This window comes from Pangasianodon hypophthalmus, chromosome 2 (genome assembly GCF_027358585.1).
Source record: "Pangasianodon hypophthalmus isolate fPanHyp1 chromosome 2, fPanHyp1.pri, whole genome shotgun sequence".
NCBI lineage: Eukaryota > Metazoa > Chordata > Actinopteri > Siluriformes > Pangasiidae > Pangasianodon > Pangasianodon hypophthalmus.
The window spans coordinates 19,814,902-19,832,045 of record NC_069711.1 but is presented as its reverse complement, the minus strand read 5'-3'; the positions used below and the strand labels follow the sequence as shown (position 1 = coordinate 19,832,045).

General features: G+C 39.1%; 1 protein-coding gene across 8 annotated transcripts in view; it reads right to left on the bottom strand.

Annotated features, from left to right (window-relative positions):
• Window positions 1-17,144, bottom strand: part of tp63 (tumor protein p63) — a 71,908-nt gene that overhangs the window by 36,626 nt on the left and 18,138 nt on the right. For 4 of the 8 annotated variants that reach the window (XM_034310093.2, XM_053230197.1, XM_034310075.2 and 1 more), the window contains exons 3-4: window positions 439-576; window positions 137-269 (exon numbers count right to left, since the gene is read on the bottom strand). In XM_034310093.2, the coding sequence (XP_034165984.1) occupies window positions 137-269; window positions 439-576 (271 nt within the window). Of the gene's footprint in view, window positions 1-136; window positions 270-438; window positions 577-10,534; window positions 10,796-17,144 lie in introns of those variants that run through there. The other 4 variants (XM_026920715.3, XM_026920728.3, XM_026920707.3 and 1 more) reach the window with 3 other exon arrangements.

Genomic DNA, 17,144 nt, shown 5'->3' with positions numbered 1-17,144 from the left:
TCCTAGTTCAGTGAAGCAGGGACATATTGTACATTGTCAAGTGCATTTCACTGAAGCAAATAAAAGTAAAGTGAATAATAGAAGGCTCACTGCATTGAAAACGGACTGCTGGTTCGTAATGCTTTGGGACACTCACTGCGAGGTGGTCGTCAGAGCCATGCATGGTGATGCAGTCCATGCTGATCTGAATGGTGTTGGATGGAGAGCTGCCCGTTGCACCTTCTGAGAAGTTCAAAAGCTCAATGGGCTGAACAGTGTGGAACGTAGACCTGAGGAAGAACAAAAAAATACCCAAGGAGGATTTTTGGGGAAATTTTCAGCACGCTATAAAAATTTTTTTATAAAGTCTTTCATGTTGTTTTTGTGCAGTGCCCATTCCTATGTGTAACAGAAACTGTGTTTGTCTGTAGATTTATGTGTTTGTGCAGTTGCACATACTGGTCCAGCATCTCCAGCAGCTGGTTGAAGACGTCCGGCCCAAGGATGTCAGTTCCCTGTGAGCTCGGACTCTGAGACATGGAGGCTAGGAAAGATCCCTCAGCCCATGAGAGACACGCTGCTGGTTCACGCAATCTGCTGAAAAAATAATACATATAAAATACTATTTACTGCAAGAAAACCTAATTCTTTGATTTGCCTATATAAGGCTGGCTTAAGCTGTATTTATGTATTTATATATGTATGTATGTATGTAATTATGCAATTATGAGTCACAGTCAGAAGAGCTCTGGTCATTGTGTTTTGCTATGTGACATTGAAAGAATATTTTGCCATTGTTTAAAATTTGTAAAAATTATAGTATTTTTGTTTAGGAATGTACACTGCCACAAGGCAACTTTGCACAAAACTATCCACATTACTAAATCTGGCAAGTCCACATATGCATGAAGATGATATGGCTACAATGTAAAGATGAAATGCATTATTACATTTTTACTTTATACAGCTTTTATAATAATGATTTTTATGTCTTTTGTTCAGAACATGGTTATGGAAAAGCTCATGACCAGGGTATCAAAAGGATGACATTGGTTATTAAGGGGGTGGACCAATAATATAGGAAGTGAGCAAGAGTCAGTTTCAGTAGACATTCAGGAAGAGAAAGACAGGTATTTGCTTGGAGGAATGTTCAGATGGCATGCAAATTTCATTCAGAGGGATGGATTCATTTTGAAAGAAAATAAACATAGACCAGTGTGAAAGTAGAAAATTCCAAGTGCAAAAATCCTAGTTGCAAAGAGATATATAGTCCAAATGCTTCACTAGTGACACAAAGAATGAAAAAAGACTGGATGTATTTGAGCACTTAATATATATATGATTAGTACCAGAGTACACAGAGTTTAAGATTTGTTTTAACTCCACACTTCACTCAGAAGTCAACAAATCAAAGTCATGGTCACCTGAAATGCTGGTTTGGACTGTACAAACAAAGCTTAAAGGCTGAAAACATATAGGTGGAGTATAGGAGTGAAGCAAGAAACACCCACACAGGCATTGCTGCTCTCTAATTGCTTGTAAGAGGAAAGAGAAGCTTTTCTAGAAGGCAAAGATGATCATCAAATAAGAAAACAGACAAAAAAAAGTACAGACACTGTACTTTTCGAGGTGGTGCAATGTTACGGTTGATGAGCTTGTCAGAAAAGTGATACAGGCTAGTAGTGCTGTTCAAACGCTTTCTGGTTACAATACTGCAAACTTTCTACCTGTGTATGCAGTTATAGACTGGGGCTTCTAGGGAACTGAGCTTTTGACATAAACAACCTACAACATGAACCTATAATGTAAGTCTAAGGGCAGTTGTTGGGGCAGTTAATACATGTTTATTTGAAGCATGTTTTTATGAATTAGGGATAAATTCACAGTGATAAATTCAAATATTTACAATATATTTTTGTGAATCCATTTATTTCTGTAAAGCTGCTTTGTGACAATGTCCATTGTTAAAAGCGCTATACAAATAAAATTGAATTGAATTGAATGAATTCTAAAGTCAAATTCATTCGTAAATTAAGCTCTAAACCTGTATAATTTACACTATAATTCGCAGTTATATTTTTCCATCATAGACACATAAACAAGGAAGTGCCACTTGTCATACAATTTCCTTTGTGAAAGTGTAAATAACCACAATTACTATAAAACTATGTAAGAACAGCTTTGGTAAGACAGTCTTATATGTCTGTTTCACCCCATGACATTTATTGTTAGAATGTATTGGTTGAAATTTTGAATTTGCATTATATAAAATTTTCCCAGTGCAAGAAAATACGTTGAAATGATTGGTACTGGTATTTGTTTATACACAACTGATGCCATAGCTAAAGATTAGGTTAAAAAATTGCTGCATTCTTCTTGCTCTGTAAGCTTGCTCTGTAAGATGATTTGAGGTTCGGAAAGAGAAAAGAGAGTATGACTGTCAGCGCAGACATTGTGACCCTTCTCCCTCTGAAACGTAACACCAAGCAATGGCCCGAAGTCTCATTGTTCCTGTTGAAGAGCAGTGCATGCTGTGGGTCTGAGCAAAGCGGAATTCCCCCCAAAGTCTACATGACAGCAACACGACCACTGTGATTTGCAGCATGCAGCATGTGTGCAGCTGGACTGGGCTTGGCAGTGTAGAGTGTTTGGTTTGTGTGTGTGTGTCTGGATGAAATAGTGAGAGTGTGTGTATGCGCCTGTCTGTGGCCGGGACTGGGGGTATCAAGCTATAATGTGAGGCGGGTACTTGGGCGTAGAGCCGGAATTTCCCCACATTCTGTGAGTGGGTGATATTAATATGCTGCACGACGCAGACATACCTAATGAATAACTTCGAAGCAGGATGTGAGTTTACCACAGTCTAGAGATGAAACCCAACCACAGGCAGTTTAAAACAGGAGTGTCAAACTCAGGTCCTGGAGGGTCACAGTTTTCCCTTAGTCCACAGAGGACAAGGTAATCCAATCAGATGTTTAATGAGGCAAAATGCTTAACTATTGAGCCTGATACTACTGGATTAAAACCAAAGCTAATAAATGCCCCCAAAACAACCAAAAAAAAAATTGCCAAAACATCCTTTTAGCCTTGTTGATAATAAATGAAGAGAGCTTATTATCAGTAAATTGAATTCTGTACTATTTAAGACCCTGGCTGCATTTTATCCAATACATATCCATGTTGATCTAGAAACCAAGAGCCGTATTCAAAATTGAGTTAAGCATGCGCGGTGAGGATGTAATAATGTGCACATTAGTATTCAGACCTCACATGTAACTACAGACTTAAATGCTATTCAGCTAGTTGTGTGAGAGTTACACACACGGGGTGGAGTTTGCAAAAAAAAACAAAAACAAAAAAGTGGCATGTCAGTTACAATTGATTCTGGCAAACATCTTGAGTGAGGAGATTGACGTAACCACAAACTTATACTGTGGGCCATTTGAGAACAGTATTAAATACATAAAAATGACATAATTAATTGATAATATTGGCCTTTTAAATCTGTGAAAGTTTTTTTTTTTTTTTTGCACTAAGGACATCGGAAGAGACGGATTTTAATGTACAAATTTCTTTGAATTAACTTAAAGAGAACTGTGAATGTAGCAGATGAGTGCTTGGTCAGTTTATCCTTCAAACTGTGGGCACGTTTTTCTTTACAGGAGTTTAGCACAAAAATTTGTCATTACTTTATTAATTTGACAAATATTAAATTAAAAGCATGATAAAATAGCATACATTCAGTACATATTTTGATTTCTAGACCTCAATTTTGTATCTGGTGTCTTCATTAAGTTGTGTGCACAAGTAACTGTCACAATATTAAAAAAAAAAAATACAAAAGGATGTGCTAGATCAAGTGCTATTTTAGAAGCTTCCAAATAATAAGGGTGGAAGCAACACTGTTAAGCCAAGTTTACTGTGATTAAAGTGATAATTACTACTTGGACTATTCAAGCAGAAATATATTGGCAATATACTAGATTCCTATTATATGTTTATTTCAATGCTTTTCATCTTATCATTCATATATCATCATATTAGTCTTTTTTATTTTTCAGTTTAAACGGTCTTTTGCATTTATGTTCTGTCCACAATTACTTCACATGTTTTTTATGGATTAAAGGCAAGTGCTTGTGTTTAAAGGCAGTGGTCTAGATGTTTTTGTAAACAAAAAACAAACAAACAAACAAAAAAAACATCTCAAATGCTTTTACTCAAGAAAATTCATCCAACCACAGAGGTGTGAACTTCATGCACACAATTTGCATAATCTGTTTTTAAGCATGTGCTGAACCCATCTCTAAATATGAGTAACCTGGACTTGGCAGGAGTTATAAGCAACAAGAAAAACATGTTCAGTTCCCACTTTTAATACCTTGCCAAAGAGGTGTAGCACAAGCGGGAATTACTAAACTAACATTAATGCATTCATGGATTTTAAACCCATGTTAGTGTAACATGCAGTCATGCCTGATTCTGAATGTCAGAAAAGTATACACATTAAGGGTTAGGCCTAAGACTGGAAATACGACAGAATTAACTCTAAATCCTAAATGATGAAGGGGTGAGGACTGGTGAGGCAGCTTCAATAACACTCAAAATGCATCTTTCTTTGCTTAAAAGGTTCCCTCACAGAACAGCTCAATGAGAAAAGCGTGGTCAATCCCCCTTTTATGTGCAGCCAAAGAGGTGTGGTGCGGGGTGAATGCTTGAGCTGATTTACTTGGATATTGTTGTGCCGCCAGGCCTGTCACAAGAGAGAAACCATCTTTTACTCCTAATGTGTGGTCTAAGCCCACAGATAATGTCATTAGGTCTTGTGAGGACTCACATATGCCAAACACAATCAAGTCTTTTGTCATACATCATCCATGATTCCACAACTGAAATTTCCACTTCCAGTATTGAATTTATTTTATTGCACTCATGCATGTTAGATTTGTTTAATGTAAATCAGGGAAAACATGTCCACATATCCACACAGTGTCATGCTAAGCAACTTTCTCAATTCTCCTGATCACACACACTTGATTAAAGTTGTAAGTTTGTGACCAGGTTTGTGAAAATCACTTAAATGGATTGTTGCCAAATGAATAATTTTGTTGATAGTTGGGGGGCTCCTTTAGTAAGTTATGTTTAACAAATAAGAGGCCTTGTCAGTACTTTTGACAACTTTTTGGCCCCTTTAGCGACTTTATTTCATAAAAGAGCCTAGAGACAAATGTAGTGACCTTTTGAGTAGACGTTATTGACTGTCCTGCACTCAATACGACTCTCCAGCTCACATCACAGCTGCTGGCTATAGGAGTTGAGAGAGCAGGTTCACTCGACTCATCACTAGTGTGTAAAGCCTGACTGGGTTGCATGAGCCTATGTTCCCAATGACCAATTACTGATCACCATTGTTTGTCCCACCTATGCTCTTTTTGTGTTAAATTCTCTTCTTGCCTATATTTTCAATAAAAGTCAATATTCCCATCCATAACCATTTCCTTCATGTCTATTTCACAAATATTCACTACCACTGCTTCTTTTTTGTCTGTGTTCTCTATAAAAATTATAGTATTTTGTAAATACATATATAGTTGGAAAAGACTACTTAGTTATAATTCAGTATTGTGATAAAATTCTATTCTATTCTATTTGTCAACCAAATAATCATGATGATTCAGTGAATATGCAAATTATTCTAAGACATCATTTGTTGACTTCTAGCAACATTGTGGGCATGCGTTAGCAACTTTCTCCTAAAAGGAGTTGGCAACACTACTTGTTTTTCCTTATTGTAACTTGTTTTGCTAATTATGATGACTCAGTGAATACGTAAATTAGTGCATGGCATTGCATTTTGTTCACGTGTTATCTGCTTCCATTGAAAAGAGATGGGCAAACTGTGCTGGACGTCTCAGTGTAAAAAAAAAAAAAAGATGCATGCAGATCTATTTTACTAATTTCCATTTGATTAAAATAGTATTAAATGGTACGTCAATATACACTATATTGCCAAAAGTTGGTGTACACCTGACCATCACACCCATATTCCAAATTTAGTCACCCTTTTGCTGTTATAATAAGCTCCACTCTTCTGGGAAGACATTTCACTAGATGTTGGAGCGTGGCTGTGGGGATTTGTGCTCATTCAGCCACAAGAGCATTAGTGAGGTCAGGCACTGATGTGGGGTGAGGAGGCCTGGGGTGCAGTCGGTGTTCCAGTTCATTCCAAAGGTGTTCAGTGGGGTTGAGGTCAGGACTCTGTGCTGCCACTTGAGTTCTTCCACTCCAATCTTGGCAAGCTATGTCTTTATAGACCTCGCTTTGTGTACAGAGGCATTGTCTTGCTGGAACAAGTTTGGTTTCTCCTCCTCTCTGTCTTAGTTTCAGTGAAGGTAAATTAAGCCCACATATGGGTGTGATGGCCAGGTGTCCACATACTTTTGGCCATACAGTGTAGTTTAAAAGTAGCCTAATCTATATATTAAGACTTTCCTAGGGAGCCAGTACCCAGCATGCTTTCTATTTTCCTGTTCTAACACACCTGACCCAGCTCATTATCAAGCCATTCATCAGTTGGATCAGATGATTTGCAGAAAGAAACTGAAATTGTTCAAGGTACCCAGCCCTCAGGACAGCAGGAAAGAAACTCTGCATTGTGGTATTATCATTTTACATTAATAGACAACTCAATCACAGAGTATTAAGCAGGTCTAAGCAACTTAAGCACAGTGTTTATATCACATGGAGACGATGTTTCATTTATAGTGCACAGAGACCTACTGGAGGAACTCTCCATTCGACTGGATCCTGAATCAGATCTGGACTCTATACCACAAAACAAAATGATACTCATATGCCACAGGATGTAATGGCTATTAAATGGCATGAAGTCCTGCACTGTAGGGATTAGGTGTCCATCTCTCTCATTATATATTATTACACGTAATATTATCGACATTTTAGGCCAGTGAGAGCATGTGGAATATATATGTCTTCAGCAGGTGCAGACTCGCCACTTTCTCAGGTCACACATAATGCTGAGCATGTTTCAGATCCACTGATGGAGATTTGACAACTCAAGTGAAAGATCACGTTCATGACCTCATCATCAGCCTTGAATTGAGAGAGAGCTCTAATCAAAGCTAAGAGGATTTATGCATTGCAGCAAGGAGGAAGTGTTAGAGGACTGAGTTGACCCGTGTTACCCCCTACAATGCTGGGATGTCGCCAGAAACACAATCCGCTTGACAAGGAGTGTTGGCCAACAACGACATCATGGTTCCACAAAAAGGCACAGCACCCACACGTCAAAGCATCCAGGCCTTTTTCATCCAAGTGTTGAAGCTGTGTGATTTACAAGAGCAGAAATGACAGAAGTTTATGGTCAGGTTACGTGCCATGGTGAGTGGTCCACAGATAGCGGTTTCACTTATATTAGACAGGTCATGTAGACACACCGAAGATTTTATTCGGTGCAATAGCTCACAAACAGACCATATGGCCTTGGTATGACCTTATAAATCAATCAAACCCCCGTTATCTGCTAGTGCATTGGGTATGCTATTTATTTCAATTCAGTAACATGTCTTATAGTTTTGGCTGCCAAATCCATCACCATCCCAAATTGCATATGATCTTCAGCTTAGGCAATCTGCTCCTGTCTTTCTAAGAAGGAAGATCAAAGTTTGTTTAAGAAATACTTTGGGAAAATCCACTCAGAGCTATGTAAAACTTCATGCTTCACCTGTATTTGAATTGGGCTACCACTTTAAAAAAAAAAAAAGGCCTGAAACCCTCCTTGGAGACAATAGTGGTCTCATCTCTATTTTTTCATTGCGGTTATTTTCTGCTCTGCTCCCGAGTGTGGTGGGTTTGATGTTTAGTGGATCTGGTGTGTGTGTGTGTGTGTGTGTGTATATGTGGGGGGTAGGGGGGCTGTGGGCAGCCGGGTGTCTGGTTACTGAAGGACTCATGTATGCAGCCTAAGGGGGAAGGTGCGCTGCATCCACTTAAACGCAGACTGGGTCTCTTGCAGACGGAACAGGGTTAAAGGTCAGAGCTAAACAGGGCTGCCCATTGTCTCCTGGCAGGTTGGGCACATCCAGCGATGAAGATGCAATCAAAACAAACAGAGCCCTGCGATCTGTGAGGGTGTTGGGGTCTTCTCCTGTGACTTCATTAATCAAAAGCCAAACGGTGTTCAAAGAGACCAGTCCCCTCCCTCCCTCATCCCTCAAACCAGTGGCTGCAGGACAGACATGAAGGCTCAAACAAAAGAAGAGTGGCCCTCCAGGTTTCTCCTCCTCTCTGTCGCGTGCTTTCATTGTGCCTCATTCTAGTGAAAAAGCCTGAGTGATTTCAAATAGCAGCTTCCACTCACTCTGCAGGAGTGCTTTCTTCATGATTTATGTTGTTTATCCAAGTTTTTCTCCAAAGCAGTACTGACTATGGCAAAGCAGTCAAACAGGGAAAGTCACTCTTCCATAAGACAAAAGTCATATTTTTCACGTGAGATAAGAGCACATTACACATGCCTGTTACATTCCAAATAATGATTTCTTAGCACAACATTAACGTAGAACAAACAGAAAAAGATGATTCTCATATAAATATAAATCAAAAAAAGTTTCCCAACCAGTATCTTATAATGATATCTCTATTCTATTTTGTATTCTAGATTTTAGGTTGGTCCATTTATTTTACATATTTGATGTTTATTTTAGGCAACATAAAATGGATAATCAGATGAGTGTGGTACAATCATGCACCTAATTATTAGAAATAACACTTTTATTTGACATTATATAAATTAGAATACTTTTTATACTGAAAAAAAATACTTCAGGCCATTTTTTTTTTTTTTACTAATTTCAGGTTTGAAGTGATCTTTTGTAATTTTTCTTATAACATTTCTAAAAAAATAAGCAAAATTATTTGCCAATAGAATAAGTATTTTATATTTTAAACTTGAAATGGTTAAAAAGTCTAGAAATGATACCATTACCATTATAATTATTCAACATTTATCATTTTTAATGTATATATATTTATTTTATTTATAATCATTTGCCTATTTTCAAGGTGCTACGTAGCTAAGATATTAGAAGAAACATGAGAATCTGAAGAAATTTGTTATGCCTAATATCAGCTCTTGTACATGTCTGCTACTGATCTCCTTTCCTACAGAGGAGGCTAGGTCGACTGATGGCTAATAGTCTGGACTGTAATCAACAGCGATGGGTTTATGCACCTGTGATCAGGGCCAGTTACACTCATTAGTGCAAGCACACAGCGTAAATACACCTGTGTCAGTGATGTGGTGCTCTGAATAGTGTACTAGAGTGACTGGATTCTTGTTAGACTTTCATTCACAAACACACATTTGTTTGTAGTGGATCATCACTCATCGTCACGGTTTTGAATGACAGGTAGACCAACAGGATATGACCTTTTATCAAACTGCCATTTCCTTCATGGTATTGCAAAAGATGAATTCATATCAATAAACTTAAAAACAATACATTATTTTTACAGACCAGAACTCTTTCAGTCCATTCCTCCAAAAAGCTATTCAAACTCAGTAATTAACCCTTTGCTTCTATTTGGGTCTTCAAAATGAGCTGTTTTGCATTTTTACTTAAAATGGGTCCATAGTCTTTATTTTTTTTTTTAACATGAACAATTCCTTTCCCCCAAATATTTATATTACACAGGTTATGCTACGACCCGAGAATGGCTAAAAATCAACTGCTTTTACAAAAAATCAAACAAATAGGCAGAATTAATGTTTCAGTGTTACATTATCTCCATGTTCTATTTGTCCTTGTACCTGATTATGCATCCCTAGCCACGAGAAGTGCTTTTGTCCTTCTTTACTGTTCCCTAAAAACATATGTATTCAACATTGGTCATTTCAAGTATTATTTTGTGTCTCAGCTGCCTGAAGGCAATATGATCCGTGAACAGAACACAAGCGTTAACATGGATATAAGATGAGCACAGCAGTGATACAGCAGTACTGGCAGGGAGTTCAGCCCAGTTTAACTCTGCAGTAAAGTGTAAAGTGGTGTGTGAATAGTGAGGAGGTTCAAGGTTTCAAGTGTCTTGTCTGACTGCCCTGAACCCTGGACACTCCCATACACTTGCATTGTTACCATAAGAACACGTGTCTATAAATATCCGAGCCTGGCAGCAACTGGACCATTAGATCCAACTGTTTGCATCTCCGAACAGTGTTACACAGTCTCTAGCTGGACAAGCAGAACTGCAAACGTTTACAGAAATCGAACAAAACTGGTAGTTAATACCAAGAGCATGACATTCCAGTGCAGTTGTGTTTGTAGCATGGCTAAATATACTCATGCAAAAGTGAGCAAAATTTCACTCAGTCCTCTGAACAACTTTGTACAATGATTACCAACATGACCTACTTCTGTTACTACATGAAACCAGTATAACTAAACATACAGTCAGACTCTGGGTCATGTGACAAAATTTCCGTAGTAATTTTGGTGACTCAGACTTAGCACCTGGCCATGAATAGAAGGTCATGTCTTACCGTTGAAAGGCGTGTTCTGGGCAGAACTGTACGGCCGCATAGGGAGACGTCATACTGCCACACTGTAGTCTTCTCTGAGCCTTTTAAAGCTATCGGTAAGTGGCACAAGCACATCGATCAAGGCGAAGGAAGAGGTCAGATGTATGATAAATATTAGTAATGAATAAAAAACAAAAATATTAAGCACAAGTAATATCAGACAGGGTAAAGTGCAGTTAAGGTCAAGTGCACAGGAGTGAGTCAAGTGTGGTGGATGTTTTGATTTTGGCTTATTCTTTCTACAGAGCCTGAGCTGAGGGGGTGGGGCCAATGCCAGAGTGCTGACCAATCCCTGACAACAACTGCATGAGGTATCGTACTCCCTCAGTTGCTAGGATATTGATATTAAGCAACAACCCTCCTCACCAAATTGTCCCCCACCCTCTCCATTCCTGGTCCATGTCTCCAGTGATGGCTGTCTAAGCACTGCTGAAATGTTCATTCCAACTTCCCTTTGCTGCCTGAAATTTCCTTTGACAATCAGTAGAGCTGTCAGCCGGGCATTTGCAATTGCATCACTCTGGCTGCTAACGCATCGTTCTGGATTGATCAGGTGAAAAACATGTCTTCTAAAATGGTCCTCTCTGTCTAAGGTGGCTTCCTGATCTGTCAATAAGACTAAAGACTGAGGTGAAAAGCTCTAGCTCTTTACTCTTGCTGCTGACATACATTTAGGATGTATACTCAGAACACCTATAGTGCATTGTAGGAAAGAGACCTGGCAATTTCTAATGTCCGAGTTCATGCTGGTGCTCATGGCTATATGTCTCATCTGGGACACTACACAGGCAATGTGAGATTTCTTAATTCAAATGTACCCTTCTTTGTCTTTCAATGATGCATAGATTCCAAAAATGAAGTAACTATTGAGATTACGACTGACTAAAACATATATAAATGCAGATGTTAACCCAGTCTTGCTGGAGTGGCCAGTGGCCAAGTGACTGTAAACGTAGAGGCGTTTTTGCATTTTTAAGGGAATGAACAGCAGATGAATCAGAGTGCTAAATTAAAGAACAGGGTCGCAGAGGTGGACAGATAATAAATAGATGCTGAGTATCCAGGGAACATGAGCTGTCATGCAGGACTTTTGTACTTTTTAGAAACCGAGAGGTCCCTCTAGCGCCCTCTTCTCTCCTTGGCCTTACCATCGACAATGCACCTCTGAGACCTTGATGATGTCAGCATAGTATGCCAACCTAGTGAGATCAGGCTGCAGACCGGCTGTGTCTTTTTAATAGCCTATTCAGAGGGAAAGTGACGTGGAAAAAAATCCCCCACAAGTAACCAACCAGATGCCCTCTGCAAATGTCTACTTTACCTCCTCTTTGCCACACATGCTAAAGCAGCAGAGTTATTTTTAATCCAACCCTCACATCACCAACCCAATGAACATGAACTACATACTGCACACACTGAGACAGATAGAGAGCTCTACTAACATCTGCAAATTGTAAATCCTCATTTTGGAAGTGCTGTTCCTGAGTCAAAAGGCTACGCTGAAGTGTAAGCCACATTTAGATTCATTAGAGAGTGGCACAAGTCCATGGTCACAGGACATCATCCAGTCTGCTGCTATAGATTTAATTGTTACCTGACACTAGTCCTGCTACTAGTGACTGTACAAACTTATTAACCACTGAGTATTAATGAACTTGAATACTGGTAAACTTACTTAGTTACATTTCCAAGAAAAAAAAAACCATACTTTTTTTTACTCCTTACATTTGTTTAGACCTTCAAAGTAGTTATTATAAATTTCGAAGGTATCTTCTTCTTCTCTCATCCAGCCAATGACTGTACGCTACACATCAATAGAATGGGCTCAGTTTAGCATCCATTCATTTCAGTTTAGCATCCAGTCATTTCAGTGTAGCATCTAGTCATTTCAGTGTAGCATCCAGTCATTTCAGATCATCAATGCAGAAAATAACTACCAAGAATCACAGCAATTCATAAATAGCAAAATTAGTTAATGCTATACTTTCACTTAAGTATAATTTCTCAGTACTTTGTCCATCCCCGCGTTAATACTATTCCCACACGTGAAAATGTGTTGGGTGATTTCCTACGTGAATATCTCATTTACTGAACCTAGTACAGCTGAGACAGTTCTAGAAACATGACTGCTGAGCTGCTGTCCTTGAAAGTTCAAGGGGACGGGTCACTGTCTGCGATTGCAGTACGCAGATATCATGCCTAGCCTACACAAAAAGCATCCTATTTGAGCAAGTTAAGTTCACATAAGTTGTGAGATTAATGCACAAAATGCACACTCAACTCTATTAACAACCACACCCATGCCCTTTGGATAAGCACACCAGTTCCTCCCTTCTGGAAAGAAATCACTCAAAAGCTGTGACAATGTGGCATGTAACCTTCCACCATCTCCCTGTGTGTGTCCATGGCAACTAGGAAGGACAAGCTGAACGTAGATGGTGTTCAAGTTTCTCTCACTACTCATCGACTGCTAGGACCTCCTTCCTAGCAAGATTCCATGGGAAAGGAGAAAGTTAGTAACTGAGGACATCTTGAAATGGCGTCATACCTGATGAAGCAAAGAGAAAGTATATCACTTCTTAGAATTTTCCTCCTCACTGCCTCATTTTTTTTTGTTTAGGTGGGTGTATCACCCATCAGAATGGGGGAGAGGGGGATCCCAGTGACTTTGACCTTGCCTTGAGGTTGTTGGTTGCTGGTGACAGATGGGCTGGTTTGAGCATTTCAGAAACTGCTGATCTCTAGGGCCTTTCACACATAGAAGTCTCTAGATTTACACAGAATGGTGCGAACAATAAAAAACATCCAGTGAGCAGTGGGTGGCTGCAGTTGGTGGAGACACTTTGTGGATGAAAGAGGTCAAAGGAGAATGGCCAGACTTGTTTGAACTGTCAGGAAGGTTACAGTAACTCAAATAACAAGTCTTTACAACCGTGGTGAGCAGAAAAGCATCTCGGAACACACGTTTTATCTTGAGACGGATGAGCCATCGGATGAGCTTCCACTCCTGTCAGCCAAGAACAGGAATCTGAAGCTTCAGTGGGCACAGGTTCACTGAAACTATTATTTTATATGAGCAGACACATAGCACATAATCTACACCTAGCTGAACAGCACACCAGTACCACTATATTCACTACTGTTCAATCTGCACATCTGTGCCAGATCCACTTCTCTATCATGTCGTTTTTGCTACTCTGTATTTTTCACTCTCTTGAATTTTCCTCACAAATGTTGTATAATTTTCTGCTTTGTAATTTTTTTTCTTCAAAGTATTTATTCCTGTCATTAAATTATGTTCTGTTTTCAAGTGATTGATGTGCACATTCACACATGCTTAATACTTTTCTTTTTCTTGTCTTTCATTTTTCTTTACTTCTCTTTTTTCCTCTGCCTGTCTTAGGAGTGTATTTAACTGTTCTTTTTGTTCTCCGAAGAGGGGGTGGTGGCAGGTTTAACAACCAAAAAATTCCCACTTGGATATCATTGTATATGGACATTGGGGCTTTTAATGACAAGGCTACTAAGAAACAACTGCTGCTACTGCATGTCCGTCTAACATCAGTATGTCTTTCCTGAACTAGTTGGATGGTTAATCCTGAGGTCGAGCATGTGTTTGGTGCATTCAGGAAGATTGACAGGCAGCTGTCTTCTTATGAAATAAGAACCGAGATGCTAAGTGCACCTGAACATGCATAACAAAATACTTCAAACTGCTTTAACGTTGACCTTGGGAGCTTGTGCAGCATCATTAGAATTGATTTTTGTATTTCCTTTGTGCTGAGATCTTACTAAATCTCATTTAGCCCATATGATCTGATCTGACCATTTTTAGAAACACCAGTCAAGTTGAACCTTGTGGTTCGGACCATACACGTCCTTCTAGCAAGAGGACACGCTACCTACACACGCCTGATGCGACCTAGGATTGATTACGGATGATATTCCTAACGACACATGAAACCCTTACATCACTACACTGTTAATTGCTTTTAATATGCAGGCATAGCATGTCACTCACCACTGTCCTATTACTTCACATCAGATGCATGTCCTCGTTTCGCACATTAACAGTTACGTCAGTCTTTGCCTCGTCCTGGCCCGCATCTCTAATGCGCTTATCATCCCTGCCTGGGGTTTAACATGCAGCATCATAACTCTGAGCCATGGTGTTAAACCCACATTAATCTGTAACCGTATAGGTCTGGGTTGTGTAGACCGAGAGCATTGCACATGCGCCTTCACACACATCATCTTCCTTAATTTGTCTTTATGCACTATTAGATTCCTTCAATTACATATAGCCGAAAAAGCAGTTGTCGAGGGGGAAGCAGCTGGCCAAGTGGGAGGGTCTTGGGCTTTGGCCTGCCTCGCAACACACGGGTCAACATACAAATATGATATACACACATGGCAAGGCTTGCATGGAGTGTATGTTGTGAGTAATGGAGGGGATGTCCAATGAGTCAGAATGTCCAGTGTATTGTATAGTGCTTCAGGGGTGATAATTCATGAACTGTCATGTTACTTGGACGACCCTGAAACTGCCTAGCAGCCGAGCGCCATTTACAGGTAAACATGGTAAATTATTTTTAAGCACAGAGATACTTCAATTGTCAGAATACTAGGTAATTGATCTTAACACATCAATATTAAAAACATATATTACTCAGCATATTTAATCCTTAAACATTAAAGAGGGAACGCACATGACTTCTTTATATTTACACATTTAACAATGCTTTTATGAACCCCGTTGTGTGTGAGTGTAACTGCAGGCACTTTGCATTCACTGCATCCAATGAAAAGACTGGGCTTGTGTGTCTCACCGCAACTTATCAGTAGTGCGCATCTCATCTCGGCTGTTACAGCCATTTTTTACAGTCCCTCCATTTTCACAGGCTCAAAAGTAATTGGACAAACTAACAATCATAAAGATTAGGATTATTTTTAATAATACAATAATATAAATAATACAAATTCTTTGCATTCAATTAGTGCCTGAAGTCTGGAACCCATGGACATCATCAAATGTTGAGTTTCCTCCCTTCAGTTGCTGCTTGTTTGTGGGCCTTTCTGCCTTCAGTTTTGTCTTCAGTAAGTGAAAAGCATGCTCAACTGAGGCCATTGGATATTTAAAAAAATTCCTTTTCTGTGCCTTAAGAAGCTCTTGGGATGCTTTCGTGGTACTCTTTGGGTTATTATGAACTGTGAAGCACCGTCCTATCACTTTTGCGGCATTTGACGTAATCTGAGAAGAAAGTATAGCTCTATACACTTCAGAATTCATCCTGATACTTCTATTAGCAGTCACATCATCAATAAACACCAGTGACCCAGTTCTATGGGCAGCCATACATGCCCACGCCATAATACTGCATCCACATGTTTGACAGATGATGTAGTATGCTTTGGATCATGAGACCTTCCTTTCCTTTTTCATACTCTTCTCTTCCCATCATTCTGATACAAGTTAATCTTGCATCAGAACTAGTCAGGCTTTTTTAGAGGTACCTGCTCCAGAGTGTTCGCGACTTGGCTAGATGTTGTGAATTTGTTTTTCTTCAACAAGGAAAGAATTCTGTGATCATCCACTTTAGTTGTCTTCTGTGGTCTTCTAGGCCTTTTGGTGTTGTTGAGCTCACCAATGCATTCCTTCTTTTTAAGAATGTACCAAATTGTTGATTTGGCCACTCTTAAAGTTTCTGCTAGTTTCTGTTAATCTCTCTGATAGATTTGTTTTGTTTTTTCAGCCTAATGACAGCCTCTTTCACTTGCATTGACACCTCTTTGGTCTGCATATTGAGAGTTCCTATGAACAGCTACCAAATGCAAATTCAACGCTTGGAATCAACTCCAGACCTCTTATCTCCTTAACTTGTCATGAAATAATGAGGAAACAGGCCACACCTGGCCAAGAAACTGCTTATCAGCCAACTGTACCATTACTTTTGAGTAATGGCTGTAATTCCTAAACAGTTAATGCAATATTTTTGTTAAACCCCTTGAATTAAAGCTGAAAGTCTACACTTCAATCACATCCTGATTGCTTCATTTCACAGAGGCAAAATAATGAAAATTGTATCTCTGTCCAAATGAGTCACTTATGGAGCTGACTGTATATAATAATGTTATATGACCTTAAACCTCACAATTAATAATTTATTGCAATTGCTGTACATTTTGCATACAAACAATCCAACTGGGCACCGAATGCAAATTTGTGATTAATAGTAAAACATTAGAAGGTGTGTTCCTCCTTTGACATGGTGCCATTTGGAGGTTGGTTGACCGTGGGACTGTGACATATTAGTCTAATTAAACAATGTAGAACCAAAGGTGAATGTTTTCCCACGCTGTGATTCAAACTTCTCTCTCTTCACTTTTGTCACAATGACTTCTCCACCTAACACCGATTCATGGGAAAATTTCACATCACCTGCGGCAACCAATAAACAGGCAGAATGCCAGAGTTTGGATTATCCTGAAGGACAACTTTTGGTGGGAACCAGATTTGTTTGTATGTTTTTTTTTTCTTGCTTTGTGGCATTCATCAACAGATTACATCTTT